Here is a 17,170-nt window from a genome sequence, read left to right as displayed (position 1 = left end):
CGAATGGCAGGTGGACTCATCGTCTAATTCCCAACGTGTCGATGTGGATCACCAGAGCACACGGGGAGGTTAACTTCCACATGACACAATTTCTGTCTGGTCATGGGTGCTTTAAACAGTACTTGTACAGATTCGGCCATGCCAGTTCACCGATCTGTCCTGAGTGTCGGGACACAGAAGAAACACCGGAGCACGTCATCTTCAGTTGTCCAAGGTTCGCGCATTCGCGAGGAGAAATGGCAGCAATTGTCGGCGTCGACGTAAATGTGGAAAATATCGTCGAACGTATGTGCAGCGACGAAGAAAAGTGGAACGTAGTTAACAGGACTGTAGTTCAGATCATGGTTGTACTACAGCAAAGTTGGCGGGAGGAACAACGATCGGTTTCGGGAGACATTCCTTCGCCGGGAAACTCTCTGACGGAGTAGAGCCGAGGGCTAGTAGAGTAGAACGCGTCGTAGCACCGGTCTGGGTCGTCGGAGCGCCAGTCAACCGGACGCCAGGACCCACCGGCATCGCTGGAGTGACTTCGGCACCCTGCCGGTAAGTTCGTAATGTCCGCAAGGCGTAGAAGATGTCTGCCTCCGGGCGGGTCTGCGCTGAATGGCGAAAAATGTAGGAAATTAACAAATTACTAACAGGAGCTAAATGGTTCAGCATGACGCATATTGCTTGCTGATTGGCGAAACCTAACAAATTAACAAGAGCTAAATGGCTTAGCATGGAGGTAGCGAAAGAGCATAGAAAATTTTAACAATAACAGCGTAGAATAACAAATTGGTGATGGTGCACAAGGCACATAACGCCTCCCCTCCGAAGAAATACTGCATGGTGGTACCGGAGGGGAATTTAAGGTGGAGGTGAACTAGGAGAGTGTTTTTAGTGGGTAGGCGCACATTCGAATCCCACACAGCGTCTTTTGAAGATTTTTGGACTCCTAGAATAAAAAAAAAAAAAAACACACACACACACACACACACACACACACACACACACACACACACACACACACACACACACACACACACACACACACACACACACACACACACACACACACACACACACACACACACACACACACACACACACACACACACACACACACACACACACACACACACACACACACACACACACACACACACACACACACACACACACACACACACGCACACACACACAGCAGGGGCAGCAGGGACGGATGTCCTGGGGCCTGACGCACCCCCCCGCTTGCGAGTCAGCCGCGTAGTTGCCGGCTAAGAATAGGACTACTAACCCCAATTCAAGGTGTCAAGCGACCCGTGCCGAGGAATGAGTGATCGAGGGGGTGAAAAAGATGCTCGATCTTTAACGGAGCCTGTGGGGTACCTGGGAACCCCCCACAGTATGCTGTCCCTTACCGCGTTAATGCAGAGCTCTGGCGTGGTGGACATTATTTCTCGTGCAACTCGTGGGAGCAATGAGCAAGAATTCAAAATCAAATAATCTAGGTGGAAGTAGCGGTGCGATCAACCCCTTCGCAAGAAGTGGGTTGATGAGGTCTCCGACAAGGAGAAACGAGGAGTCAGGTGCTGGAAGCTGCTTACGCAGCTCAAGCGTGGGAGCTCCTGTCCACTCCACGGCAAGCCAGCCGGCGGAGGTCATGGACGGAGCATGGTTGCTGAGGGCCATCAGCCAAGTGGCAGAAAAAGGACGGCCCGCATTTGAGGTAGCTGAGCAGCAGCTCGGCAAAATTATCGACTTTGCGACAACTAAGTCGAATATAAGCAAGGACCTGAAAACGGCCTTGCTTCGGCTTAGGGCGTCTGTCGATAATGCCAAGCAGGAGCACGCGGTTGCGTTGCTGGCTGCAGCAGCGGCGGTACCCGCAAAGGAGAAAGCGTCTAAGTTTACACAAACGGAGGCCTTCTCCTTCGCGGGTAGTCCGAAGAGAGTGGAAGCGAATGCTCGCGACAAAAGCGACAAGCATTCGCAGAAGCGGGCGAGGCAGCCGTCAGGTGAGGAGCTGTCTGGCGGCGCCCGCAAGGCCAGGCGTATAATAACCCCGAAAGCCGGTGGTAACGCTGGAAAGTCGGACTCCAGCCAGGGTTCCCGGAAAGCTGGGAAGGGTGGGCCTGAAAAGGCCGGCCCGTCCCGGAATGATGGGAACAAGGGGTTGCGACCAATGGTGGGCCCTCAGCAGCCGCAGAGCAGGGCGATCCAAGGAGAGGACCCTCCTTGGACAAAGGTAGAGCGGAAGAGGAAGAAGAAGGGAAATCCGCAGGTCGAAGTGCAGGTCGCCAAGCCAAGGCGTAGGAAGGCAGGTGCTAGGCGCGAAAAAGGTGACGCTATCGTCATCAAGACCGAACAGTCGAAATACTCGGACGTCTTGAAGGCGATGAGGTGCGACGCCAAGCTCGAGGGTCTTGGAGCCGACGTACGCAGTATTAGACGTACTCGTACGGGCGAAATGATCCTGGAGCTTAAGCGCCAGAAGGATCACAAGGGCGCCGCCTACAAGAGGCTGGCAGAAGAGGTCCTTGGTGATGGAGTGGAGGTGAGGGCTCTTACGCATGAGGCGACTCTGAAGGTCAAAGACCTAGACGAGATCACCGAAGCGGAAGAGCTCGTCACGGCACTGCGGCAACAGTGCGATGTTCAGGTGGCCGCCACAGCCGTCAGGCTGCGGAAGGGGCCAGCAGGGACACAGATAGCTCTGGTTCAGCTACCTGTGGCGGATGTTAAAAAGTCCGTTAAAGTAGGGAGTATTAAGGTGGGCTGGTGTGTTTGTCACCTGACATTCCACGAGCCACCTGAGGTTTGCTTCAGGTGTCTGGAACCAGGACACAAGTCGTGGGACTGCAAAGGCCCCGATAGGCGCAAACTGTGTAGGCGATGCGGCGCTGAAGGTCATAAGGCCCAAAGCTGCACGAGTCCGCCCATCTGCATGATCTGTACCGGGAAAACCTCGAAAAACAGACATGCGATGGGTGGTCCAGGGTGCCCGGCCTTTAAGAAAGCCGCAGTGAGCAACAAATCACAGTGCAGGTAACGCAGCTGAACCTGAACCACTGTGATGCGGCTCAGCAACTGCTTTGTCAGGCGGTTTCTGAGTGGGAGACGGATATCGCCATCATTTCGGACCCATACCGAGTACCCGCCGGCAACGGCAACTGGGCCTCGGATGGGACCAGGAAAATGGCGGCGATATGGACGACGGGTAAATACCCCGTGCAGGAGTTGGTGTCTACTACCTATGAGGGCTTCGTGGTCGCCAAAGTAAACGGGGTCTTCTTCTGTAGCTGTTATGCGCCTCCGCGGTGGCCGATCGAGCGGTTCACGCAAATGCTGGACCGCTTAACGACCGTGCTAACAGGGCGAAGGCCGGTGGTAATAGCGGGTGACTTTAATGCCTGGGCTGTGGAATGGGGAAGCCGTTTCACGAACCAGCGGGGTCAGATCCTGCTAGAAACACTGGCCATCTTAGATGTCGACTTGGCTAACGTCGGTACCAAGAGTACCTATAGTCGAAACGGAGCGGAGTCAATTATTGACGTGACCTTTTGTAGTCCTGGCCTAACAAGTAGTTCGAACTGGAGAGTAGATGATGGCTACACTCACAGCGACCACCTGGCGGTTCGCTACAGTATCGACTACAACAACAGCAGACAGCGGATAGAAGAAGAGGCGGCTAGGCCAAGGCCAAGCCCTCGTAGGTGGAAGACATCATACTTCGACGAGGAGGTATTTAGGGAAGCGCTCCGCCGTGAGCGAAACTTACTCGGTTTAGACGGCGACGAGCTGGTAGCGGTGCTCTCACGTGCGTGTGATGCGACCATGCCTAGGAGAGTCCACCCTAGAAATGGGAGGCCACCGGCTTACTGGTGGACCGACGCGATTGCGGACCTGCGCCGCGCCTGCCTACGGGCTAGGCGGCGGATGCAGCGAGCACGATCAGAGGAAGAGCGAAACGAACGGCGGGTGGTGTTCGCCGCTGCAAAAGCCGCGCTCAAGACCGAGATAAGAGCAAGCAAAAAGGCCTGCTTTGAGGGTCTCTGTCAGAGTGCCAATACGAACCCGTGGGGTGATGCCTACAGGATCGTTATGGCCAAGACGAGAGGTGTGATGGCTCCTACAGAGCAATCTCCAGAGATGTTGGAGGGGATCATTGGAGGACTTTTTCCGCGTCATGATTCTAGTCCTTGGCCTTCTTTCGTAGGACAGCCGGGGACTGGGGCTGGCGATGAGGAAATGGTCACCGATGTGGAACTTGCGGGGATAGCTAAGTCCCTTAGCGTAGGTAAGGCCCCAGGACCGGACGGAGTTCCGAACCTGGCCTTAAAAGTAGCTATTGCAGAAGCTCCCGAGATGTTCAGGTCTGCTATGCAGAAATGCCTGGACGAGGGAGTTTTCCCAGAAGCTTGGAAGAGGCAGAGCCTGGTACTATTGCCAAAGGCGGGGAAACCACCCGGAGACCCGTCGGCATATAGACCAATATGCTTGATTGACACGGCGGGGAAGGTGCTCGAGAAGATCATCCTCAATAGAATGTTGAAGTTCACTGAGGGCGTAAATGGTCTCTCGAGCAACCAATATGGCTTCCGGAAGGGGAGGTCCACCGTAGACGCTATCTTGTCGGTTACAAAAACCGCCGAGAAAGCACTCGAGCCTAAGAGGAGGGGAATTCGCTTTTGCGGGGTAGTGACTCTGGATGTAAGGAATGCATTTAATAGCGCCAGTTGGGCTGCTATTGCTGATGCGCTCTTGCGTCTGGGGATACCGGAGTACTTGTACAAGATTCTCGGAAGCTACTTCCAGAATCGCGTACTAGTATACGACACGGAGGTGGGTCGGAAGTGCTTTCACATAACCTCAGGAGTCCCGCAAGGTTCCATCCTGGGTCCGGTGTTATGGAATGTCATGTACGACGAGGTGTTGAGGTTAGAGTACCCAGTGGGAGTGGTGATTGTCGGATTTGCCGACGATATTACGCTCGAAGTCTACGGTGAAACGATGAGGAGGTGAAGTTGACTACCGACCACTCGATCAAGGTTGTGGAGGCGTGGATGCGGTCCAGAAAACTGGAGCTGGCTCACCACAAGACAGAGGTGACGGTTGTTAACAACATGCAGTCGGCGCAGCAGACGGAGATCAGTGTAGGAGAGTGCACTATCCTGTCGAAGCGCTCTGTCAAGCACTTGGGCGTGATGATCGACGATAAGCTTACCTTCGGTAGCCACGTCGATTATGCCTGTAAAAGAGCCTTCACAGCTATTGCGGCACTGTCCCGGATGATGTCCAATAGCTCAGCGGTGTACGCCAGTAAGCGCAAGCTTCTGGCTAGTGTTGCTACGTCCATACTTAGGTATGGCGGCCCGGCGTGGGGTACCGCGCTAAGTACTGAATGCTACCGACGGAAGCTGGAAAGTACTTACAGGCTTATGTGTCTGAGGGTTGCAAGCGCGTACCGTACCGTGTCACACGACGCTCTCTGTGTCATTACTGGTATGGTGCCCATCAGCATTCTTATCAGTGAGGATATGGAGTGCTTCGAAATGCGCGGCACAAGAGGCATACGCAAGACTGTCAGGATGGCCTCTATGGTCAAATGGCAGCGCGCGTGGGACAGTTCCACCAAAGGAAGGTGGACCCATAGGTTGATACCGAGGGTAGATAGTTGGATTAATAGGCGCCATGGGGAAGTTTCATTCCACCTGACACAGGTCCTTACAGGTCATGGTTGCTTCCGACAGTATCTACACCGTTTCGGGCATGCGGATTCTCCCGAATGCCCAGTGTGCAATGGTTTAGAGGAAACGGCGGAACACGTTTTGTTCGTGTGCCCGCGTTTTCGCACAATGCGTGACCGCATGCTTGCCACATGCGGGGAGGACACAACTCCGGACAACTTGGTCCAGAGAATGTGTAGGGATGAGATTAGCTGGAATGCCGTTTCAACGGCTATCACCCATATCGTCTGGGAGCTACAAAGGAGGTGGCGCGTGGACTCGGAGAATGGCTAGTCCAGATGCAGTACAAGAGGTGGTCCAGGGGTTCGAAGTCGGCTTCGTAGGTCATACCGGTGCCCTGCGGTCGAGATCGACCCTTACAGCGATTAAGTGGCCGCGGAGAGGAAGTCCCGGTAGCGGTGCTGTCGTGGCGTCAGTCTACTGGGTTGGATCTGAGCCCGCGGTTGGAAAGGGGTCCCCGGCAAGGGTCGGGGTAGGTGAGACCCTGCTGTCTGCAACCTACGGATGCAGCTGATAAGGCCTGAAGGGTAGTGATACCCTTGCCTTCAGCAGGTCAGATCGGGTTGCATGTGGGCATCAGTTCTTGATGTCCGCTCAGCAGTAGGGCGCGGGCGGGGTTGACCCTTCCCGCCTTCCGTGGACAAAGGGAGTGGCGAGGACCACTCGGGAAACTGGCTAAGCGCCAGCATGCTATCGTGATGGACTCTCCAGTGCGAGTCATCGATGTTCGTTGCTGCTAGGCTACGGCAGCTAACCTTGAGGGTGCGATATGCACTAGCCCCTCTCTGAAGCAATACCTTCTTGGTGGTTCCGGAGAGACGTAGGGTTTGGCGACCATAGGAATGTGTTTTAGTGGGTCGAGGAGAGAGTAGTCCTGGCTTCTACCGGCATTGTAGAAGACGGCCTCATCCCCACACTACCCTAACCTTCCTGTTAGGGTGTCTGATGAGCAGATTTATCCCCCTATGGTTTAGAAGGAAAAAAAAAACACACACACACACACACACACACATTGGTGGAATGCGACGCTCAGCACCCTTCGTGCGACTTGCCTCCGAGCTAGGAGACGAGTTCAGAGGGCAAGAACTGGAGCCGATAGAGAAGAGCGCAAGGTTGCGTTCCGTGAAGCTAGAGCTGCCTTCAAACGAGCTATCAAGCAGAGCAAGGCGAACTGTTACAAGGAGCTAGGCCAGGAAGCCGACGCTAACCCCTGGGGAAATGCCTACCGCATCATAATGGCAAAGCTGAAGGGCCCAATGACGCCAGTCGAAATGTGCCCAGACAAACTGAAGGGTATCGTGGTGGGCTTGTTTCCAAAACACGATACAACAACGTGGCCACCTACGCCGTACAGCGAGGGCGATGCGGAATTTGACGTAAACCGACTGGTCTCCAACGACGATCTCGTTGCCGTGGCGAAAGCATTGAAGGTGAAGAAGGCTCCCGGTCCGGATGGAATCCCCAACGTGGCGTTGAAAGCAGCGATCCTGGAGTATCCTGATATGTTCAGGTCAGTGTTGCAGAAATGCCTGGAGGAAGGCATCTTTCCGGATATATGGAAGGTCCAAAAACTAGTGCTGCTGCCAAAACCAGGGAAGCAGCCGGGAGATCCAGCATCGTACAGGCCGATCTGTCTGTTGGATACGCTCGGAAAACTTCTGGAGAGGATTATCCTTAACCGGCTGACCGAGTATACCGAAAGTGTGAGAGGGCTGTCCACGATGCAGTTCGGCTTCCGCAAGGGAAAATCGACGGTTGACGCAATTCGGACCGTCGTTGAGATGGCGGAAAGGGCATCCTTACAAAAGCGGAGAGGAGATCGCTACTGCGCCGTGGTAACGATAGACGTTAAAAACGCGTTTAACAGCGCCAGTTGGGAAGCTATCGCCGTAGCCCTGCATAATATGCGGGTCCCCGACTATCTGTGTAGGATTCTAAAGAACTATTTCCAGAATAGAGTCCTTGTGTACGAAACCAACGTAGGGCAGAGGTCGTTTAGAGTGACAGCAGGTGTTCCACAGGGGTCAATACTTGGCCCAACGCTCTGGAACGCAATGTACAATGGTGTGTTAACACTGAAGCTTCCGACAGGTGTCATTATCGTAGGGTTCACAGACGACGTTGTCTTAGCGGTATCTGGCGAATCAATCGATGAAGTCGAAGTGCTGGTATCGGAGGCAATCGACACAGTCGAAAGATGGATGAATGGAGTGAAGCTGCAGATAGCCCATCACAAGACAGAAGTGCTCGTAGTCAGTAACCGCAAAGCAGTGCAAAGGTTGGAGATCACGATCGGAGAGGAGATAATTTCATCGCAGCGCGCTTTGAAGCACCTGGGCGTGATGGTCGATGACCGCTTAAACTTTAACGCGCACGTTGACTACGCCTGCGAAAAGGCGGCGAAGGCGGTTAACACAGTAGCGAGGATTATGCCAAACGCGGGCGGTCCAAGAAGCAGTAGGAGGCGCCTCTTGGCAAATGTTGCAACCTCAATACTTAGGTATGGAGTGCCAGCCTGGGCTCCGGCGCTAAAAACGAAGAGAAACCGTGGAAAGCTGGGCAGTGTGTTCCGGCTCATGGCTATGAGAGTCGCGAGTGCCTACAGAACAATCTCGTCGGAGGCTGTATGCGTTATCGCTGGGATGATGCCCATCTGTATCACCCTAGAGGAAGACGTCGAGTGCTATCGGCGGAGTAACGCAAGGAATACGAGAGCAGCTGCTAGAATTGACTCGCTGGTGAAGTGGCAACAAGAGTGGGACAATGCGGCGAACGGAAGGTGGACCCATCGACTGATCCCAAATGTGTCGGCGTGGGTGAACAGGAAGCATGGGGAGGTGAACTTCCATCTGACGCAGTTTCTGTCCGGGCATGGCTGTTTCCGGAAGTACCTGTTTCGATTCGGTCACGCGTCTTCCCCTCTGTGTCCGGAGTGTGTGAACGTGGAGGAAACACCGGCGCACGTCGTCTTCGAATGCCCTAGGTTCTCGGAGATGCGCAGGGATATGCGCGGCCTGACGGTCGACAACATTGCCGAGGAGATGTGTCGCCACGAAGACACGTGGAACGCTGTCGACAGAGCAGTAATGGGGATGCTGTGCGCGCTGCAAAGGAAGTGGCGCGAAGACCAGAGAGCGCAGGACCGCGATCCGGGTAGGCATGATCCACCGCCGGGGACATGACTGAGTCGTCCGTAACGTGGCACCGGTTTTGGTCGTCAGAGCGCCGGTGAACCGGAAGTCTTCCACCAACCGGAATCGCCGGGCCGACTTTGGCACCATACTGGTCGGAATGAAAACATCGGTGTCGAGAGAACTTCCACCGTCGGGGACTTTCTCTGTCGGAGTAGGCTAGGCCGTCCACCGCCGGGGACTAGACCGAGTAATCCGCGAAAAAGCACCGGAGCTTGGTCGTCGGGGCGCCTGTGAACCGGAAGCCAGTCTCCAACCGGAATCGCAGGACCGACCTTGGCACCAGCCTGGGAAGTATCGGTAACGGAAGAAGTTTCAGTGTCGGGGAACTCTTCGTCGGATAGGGTAGATCCACCGTCGGGGACTATCCGAGTCGTGTGCGAAAAGCTGGACGAAAAAGTGGAGTGGCACCGAAAGAGCACTGTTCGGAGCAAGTTAGCAGCATCTAGAATAACAAATTTGGTGTATGTTTGTACCAGCTGTGTCGCTGAATGGCGATAGGTTAGGTACGAACACAAAAATGATTAGAATAACAAATTAAAAAGCGAAGAAATGTGCATGAGCACAGAAGAAGGAGAGCGCATGAGCGCATTGCCCCCCCTGAAGCAGTCGCGTCAGTGGTACCAGGGGGATCGAGGCAAGTAGCAGAGTTTTTCCAATCGGTTTTCTCTGCTGAGGGTGGTAGGGAGGAAAAAAAAAACACACACACACACACACACACACACACACACACACACACACACACACACACACACACACACACACACACACACACACACACACATACAGACATTTGCTCAGTTCGTCGAGCTGAGTTCATTGGTATATGAGACTCGGCCCTCCGGGCCTCGGATCGAAAGTCGGTTTTTCGAGCGATATTTATACCCTTCTTATGGGTGTAAGAAGGGTAAAAACGCGTAGGGATAATGATTATGTTTCTAATTTGCAACTTTTTACCCCAAGGCACAAATTGCTGCGATGCGGAACAAGTGCAAGCCAGCGATTTGCCCATACAAGAAAAATGATTTTACTTCTAATATGGTGGCGTCATCTCTGAGAAAAACAAGCTTTGATTTCTTAGGTAGACTCAGGTAGACTAGGAGGAGAAATTCAGACCACCGATTGCCAAATTTAGCGTCCGCCAGCTGACGAATGAAAACGATCTACAACTCATAGAATTCGTAACTTCCAAGAATTTGTCCATTTGTAGCACATTCTTTCAGCACAATTTGTCTTATCGTTACCGTGGGTTGTGGATTTTGTATGCAACTCGTTCCAAACTCGATTTTTTTTTTCAGCACTCATCGTATTTATCCAACTCGGCAAGCCTCGTTGCTGAATAAATGTACGACTCGTGCTGAAAAAATCATCATTTGCATCTTGTTACATAAATATGTAACTATTTTAAGACATGGACACGTTCAATGCTTTCAGTGAGCTTTTCTTTGAAAGAAGCACGATTCTAGACAACGGACTAGCTTTCAACGCCCAGTGGCACAAGCGAAAGCTTTTCCTGACAGCTGCGGCAGGAATCAAACCCGTGCTCCTCAGCACGATGCGACTAAGAGCTTGGTGACACTAGCCGCACATGGTGATATTATATCGATCTAGTGTCGTACTGAAACCTTGTAACCTTCACACTATTACTGATTTTGCAACGCGGGAACATGCATGTGGTTCCATATGTCTAGCGTGCAAAATAAAAGTATAGATTCCCTTTTTTTACCATATGTGAATCACTACAACTAATACAACAGAACAACAGAACACATCTTCAGTAACCAGGGGCATTTGTGGTTCAGATCATCCCATGTTAAATCGTACCTACGCTAGAGCACTCAGAGAGCAGAGCTGGCAAGGCAGGGCAGATCACGTTGTTCGTATATGTGGCTCAACAGCATTATATCACAGCAGTAAAACTTGCCATAAAACGGTATCAGTAATCCACCGTTGAGGAGATACTCTCCCTGCTAATACCGATCTTCTTCAAAACACTACATGTACTCTCCTTATCGCCACCCCGCTGAGTAATAGGGAAACACTCACCGATATTTTCGTAAATTGGTTACCGATGATGAGCTCAATCTTCAGTTGCTAGTTAACCATCAAGCAGGCAGTACGAATAGTACATAGTGCACCAGTATCAGTAATTTTTCTATTAGCCTGACTAGCTAAAATACGCGAGATTGAAGATAGTACCAAGTGTTAGAGTGTTTGGCGGGAAAAAATGTAGGATGAAAGGCCTGGCATTTGGTAAAATTCCCTAATTTAGTTTTGAAGTGCCTGTGATTATAGTTATTTATTCAACAGCCACGCGCCTGTGTTTTAATGCATGACGATGCATGTGAAGATGGAGTAGTGTAGTTCGGTAAACGAGATCGGTAAGCGTGATTATTGAAATACTAAAGCTATTCCCAAATTGTGTGATGGAAAGCTAAAGTGCCGCCTTTGTGCTCTCTCTGTTCTGTGTAGGCCAACCCGACCAGATGCTCCTAACAAGATTAAAATAAAATTATTACAACCGTTGTTAGAAATAACACAATTTGATATAATTTTGTTGTAAGGATTCGTATATGTGAATAACCATAACAAAATTGTAACAAAATTTGTTATTATTTTAAAAACAAAACTATAACAAAACTTGTATTATCTATTCAAACAGATATATAACAGCATTTGTAACATTATGCATATTAAAATAATTGCCTATAACAAAATTTCGTAACATATTTATTGTAGTTTTTGCTATATTTTTTGTAACAAAATAAATTTAAAATTAGTTGTTTTTTTTTTGTATTGACGCGAAATAGTTTGATCATTTTTGCAATATTGATCACTCGAACCAAAAGCCATAGACCTAAACTTATAGCATTCATTTAGAACGCAACGCTAAAATTGTCATGTTAAAACTCCCCTCCTCTTCCATTACGCTTTTTTGTATGAAATTTTTGTATGCACCGTAACGCTTGGTTGTACTTTCCCCTCTCCCTTGAGCGACGCGTAATTTGAACAAGATGTTAACTTAGTTATAATCTGCCAAATTCTTCATAAACCAGCAGTGTTAAAGCAACTATCGTTATGCGATATCATTACAGCTAAAAGGTGTAATAAAAAAACTGTTGGGATATCACCATGGCTTGTCGGATGTAAACATTATATCAATACTAACTGTAGGCTGGAATATAGCTGGAAATCAAATACTTCACAGCTATCTTTTTCTATTTTTTTTTGGGTTCTTTTATTGCACTCTAACCCAAAACCGGAATAGTTCCCGGATGATGTGCCAATCGAATAAGAATCCTCACCAACAAAACAACTGCTTTCATATAGTACTGTTGCAGCGCTTTGTAGCATTTTAAAGAACATTCTTTCTGCTGGAAGCTGTGGTGAAGAACCTGTTGACGCAACAGCACAGTATTTGCTGGATATTGTTGGGTTAGTTTTGTGGCACAACTGTAATGTCTTGTCTGGTGTGAAACAAAACAAGTAAACATTGACAAAATTCCCCTTCATCAGATCATTAGCTTTTCTTTCATCCCTGTTAACCTCAGTTTTGTTTTCTAATGCGATAGATAGTCGGGTAAACAACATGTAAAAAGGTTTGGAACTTTTTATCAGACCGTTTTCAAATTTTGGTGGGATGTCAAAGATACAGTAGACGTTCGAAAACTGCAACATGTTAAAAATCCGAAAACTGGACCGCCTGACAGTATCAACAAACCATCAACTGACGTTAAATGAACGTGAACTTAATCCGTATGTTCATTTTGGCTAACATGGCGCACCATTTTGATATTTGGCGGTGCGATAACTGCAAATTTGTTGCACTTACCGGACTTGCATTAAAAAAGCATTGCAGGTAAACCGCTTGCACTGACCGAACGTCTACTGTAATAACCTTTCTGAAAGTAACTGTTTCCGAGATATTCGGAATTTAATTTCATGAGTCTCTCAATATGTAAGAAAATGCGCTACTTTCATAAGTTATTGGATACTCAATCAACAACATTATGTTATTTCCAATACATTTGTATATCCCAAAAACTGCGAACAGTTTGAAAGTTACAAGAAGAGTGTGAACTTTATTTTGTAGAAAAAAAATGAAGTTTGGCTACGTTTTGTTTGGCTTCCAATAGTTTCGAGTTGAATTTTATACAAATGACGTATCGCTACACGTAAAAACACAAGATCGATTACAATAAATACCAAAACATGCTGTTCTAATTTCGCCAAAAAGTATCCCAAGTAGTGAATGTTATTGAACGTGGAGAAAGCAAAAGTGGAACTAAATAATTATAACATGGAATTTGTTTATTCTACTATTTGGCTTCGACCTTAGGGAGCATCTATTAAGTACGTCACGCTAAAATTGAAAATTTTCAACCCTCCCTGCCTCCACTAAACGTGGCGATAAACTAAATGGATGACCCCGTATGTGATAGATTCCATTTCATTGCTTGAAATTAAAAAAAAGTGGAATATAACAAAATTATATCTGCAGCTGTTATCATATCTCTATATGATATAATTGTAATAGATTAAAACAAAATCACTAACGACAAATTGAGTCTATTATACGTCAACGAGCTCAATATGACGTCATACTACCCCGCTCGTGTGCGTCTGACAAACAAGGATTTGAATGAGGAAACTGGCAATACGTAGAACCAGTAGAGCTTCTATCACCGCCCTCTTCAAGTGTTGTGATGGCCTCATTGGCAGAGGCGTCAGATTGCTACCGATGGTAGGTGTCTTGGTTCAAATCCCGTTCGGATCTGAAAGTTTTATAACGTACTGGAAACATTTTTTTTATGTCACCTACTTTTTCTAAAAATGGAATAACACACTTGAAAAAATTTACCCAAAAAATGAGTATAAAAAGTTAGTTTTTACCCTAAAAGGTTGCCAAGGAATTATAACACAATTTGTTATAATTTTGTTAAATTCTACCATATTTCATGGAACAAGTTTTGTAATATTTTTGTTATGATCATAACAAAAGTTACTACATTTTTGTTCTTTTCATATGGAAACTTTGTTAGAATTTTTGTTATTTTAACTACTAACGGTACATGTTTTATAACAACCCTTGTTATAAAAATTTATTGTAACAAAATAACACAGCTTGTTATAATTTTGTTATGTCCATCTAGTCGGGAATCCTTCATATCCAAAGCTATTTGAGTGATGATCAGCGTTCTGGTGATGGCATATTCCACCATGGTCGCTGCATTGGCCAGTGTTGGAGATCCGGCATGGCGCCGGCGAGCATTGCTCTTTTTGGCAACTACGACGTCCAACGATCGCCGAGGGATACACACCTACACTGACGCCCACATATCCTAACACTCTCCAAACGTAGGTTAAGCAACAATATAGCAAGTAAGTACAACTAAAAATACACCGTCTTATCATTTGCATGTGAAACTCTGTGCTTTTATTCTATTATGGGTAGACCCGAGTAGTTTTCGTAAGCGGTTCCACTGTTTCGAACCATGATTTTTGGCTGTGTCTGGTATGTGGGTTTTGGGAACCAATGCCACCGGCCTCCTCTTCTACTTTTGTCTCCGTCTCATGCGAACCCCCCTTCATGGGGAGGTGACAAATGGCGCCCAACGTGGGGCGCCATTTGTCACCTCCCTTAAAGAAGGTCGCATGAGACGGAGACAAAATTAAGAAAGATCGGAGTAGTGATATTGGTCCCCTTGACCCACATACCAATTCTATCCACAATCTTGGTTCGAATTAGCGGAACCAACAACAAAGAATCGAGTCATTCAGTATCAAAGCAAAAGTATAGATTTTACATGCAAGAAGTGGGTGTATTTATTAAAAATTGGTACTTACTCTAATGTGTACTTAACGCCTAAGGGTTTAGTACTTATCCTAGTGGGTGCTGTCAGTGTCGTGTGGTGTGTCTATCCCACGGCGGCAGCTGATTGTGGTCCGGAGCAAAAAGAGCAATGCTCGCCGGCGCCATGCCGGATCTCCAACACTGGCCAATGCAGCGACCATGGTGGAATATGCCATCACCAGAACGCTGATCATCACTCAAATAGCTTTGGATATGAAGGATTGGCCTACACAGAACAGAGAGAGCACAAAGGCGGCACTTTAGCTTTCCATCACACAATTTGGGAATAGCTTTAGTATTTCAATAATCACGCTTACCGATCTCGTTTACCGAACTACACTACTCCATCTTCACATGCATCGTCATGCATTAAAACACAGGCGCGTGGCTGTTGAATAAATAACTATAATCACAGGCACTTCAAAACTAAATTAGGGAATTTTACCAAATGCCAGGCCTTTCATCCTACACTTTTTTCCGCCAAACACTCTAACACTTGGTACTATCTTCAATCTCGCGTATTTTAGCTAGTCAGGCTAATAGAAAAATTACTGATACTGGTGCTCTATGTACTATTGGTACTGCCTGCTTGCTGGTTAACTAGCAACTGAAGATTGAGCTCATCATCGGTAACCAATTTACGAAAATATCGGTGAGTGTTTCCCTATTACTCAGCGGGGTGGCGATAAGGAGAGTACATGTAGTGTTTTGAAGAAGATCGGTATTAGCAGGGAGAGTATCTCCTCAACGGTGGATTACTGATACCATTTTATGGCAAGTTTTACTGCTGTGATATAATGCTGTTGAGCCACATATACGAACAACGTGATCTGCCCTGCCTTGCCAGCTCTGCTCTCTGAGTGCTCTAGCGTAGGTACGATTTAACATGGGATGATCTGAACCACAAATGCCCCTGGTTACTGAAGATGTGTTCTGTTGTTCTGTTGTATTAGTTGTAGTGATTCACATATGGTAAAAAAAGGGAATCTATACTTTTATTTTGCACGCTAGACATATGGAACCACATGCATGTTCCCGCGTTGCAAAATCAGTAATAGTGTGAAGGTTACAACCTTTATAACTCAACGACACGATACATCGATATAATGGTCAACTTAAGAGATAAACTTGCGACAATACCGCGTTCTGGTGGGATTTAAACCCGCGACTCCGTATTCACAATACCGACGCTTCAAACAACTAAGCCACAAAAATAGGTTGTAATTCGACGATGTGGAAAGCTAAACGGATTCCGGATCCCTAAACACTAAACTGTATCTCTCTTTCGGCTTCACGGTAACAAAATAAGCTAATTTTTATTGAAGCGCACCATTAGGGGAGACTGAGGAGACTTGATCCCTGGGGAGACTTGTTCCCCCCATATTTGGTCGGAATCAAAAACATTTTTCTTCTAGCATATTTTTTCCAAAACTACTCCTGGACAAACGACTATGTTTTGGCTATAAGTGATTTCGATTGTATATTGCATTATTTTTTTACGGCTGATGATTTGATTTCAGTCCTTCAGAAATCTTTTAGGCGATTCCGAAGAATCTCAATAACTTTGTGAAAATTGAACCGAATCGTGTCAAAATTTCACAGCACATAGTTTAAATAAAATACTTTCATACTTATTTATCCAAATAAGGCTGTTGTTAACATATTTTAATTAATTCAGCTTAGTATATACAGCAGTGACATGGGAGACTTGATCCCTCGAGGATTACACACACATTATACATTTGAAAAGTAAAATTCTATTTGGAAGCCTCTATTTACTTGGAATTTTAGTCTATTCAACGATAAAATGTGTCAGATAATTATAACTTTAGTACAAACCAGCAAAAAGGGGATCAAGTCTCCCCATTTTGAAAATACGGCATATCCTTAAAAATTTTAGGAAATCTTACAATTTCAAACACTCCATATTCATCGAAAATACAAGAAAACTCGAAAAGAAAATGAATAGGAAAACTTTGGAATGAAGTTCCCTTTAAATAAACCTTGTGCTGAAAGGGGATCAAGTGTCACCCATTTTTGAAAAATACATCATAAGACATGCCTCTATAAAAACAAAGTTTTGAAAACTTTAACAATAATTTAAAGGCCTTCTGCTGTGTATTAACTTGCAATAGATGTTTACCTGCCATTTTGTACGGAAATCGGATCTAGTTTTGTGTTTTTTCTTAAAGTTTCAAGTAAATTAAGAAAAAGGGATCAAGTCTCCCCAGTCTCCCCTACTTTTCTGATGAGTCAGACAACTTTTAAGAAATTTGCCTATTTTAGTGCAGGTAATTCTGTAATTTACTAATCTTCATTTTATTATTTGCATACTGAATACATCGGTAGTAAGAATTTGAAAACTTCAGATTTAGCATCATTGAATTTAGTGG

At 47.2% G+C, this 17,170-nt stretch overlaps 1 protein-coding gene across 1 annotated transcript in view; it reads left to right on the top strand.

Annotated features, from left to right (window-relative positions):
* The window catches only part of LOC134290482 (uncharacterized), a 32,375-nt gene extending 31,947 nt beyond the window's left edge, over window positions 1–428 (top strand). The window contains exon 4 of the mRNA XM_062857634.1: window positions 120–428. Within this exon, the coding sequence (XP_062713618.1) occupies window positions 120–428 (309 nt within the window). The remainder of the gene's footprint in view (window positions 1–119) is intronic.
* The last annotated feature ends 16,742 nt before the right edge of the window (window positions 429–17,170 follow it).

The sequence above is a fragment of the Aedes albopictus genome, chromosome 3, assembly GCF_035046485.1.
Source record: "Aedes albopictus strain Foshan chromosome 3, AalbF5, whole genome shotgun sequence".
NCBI lineage: Eukaryota > Metazoa > Arthropoda > Insecta > Diptera > Culicidae > Aedes > Aedes albopictus.
Note: the sequence above shows the minus strand (reverse complement) of the source record. Positions and strands in the feature narration are given on the sequence as shown.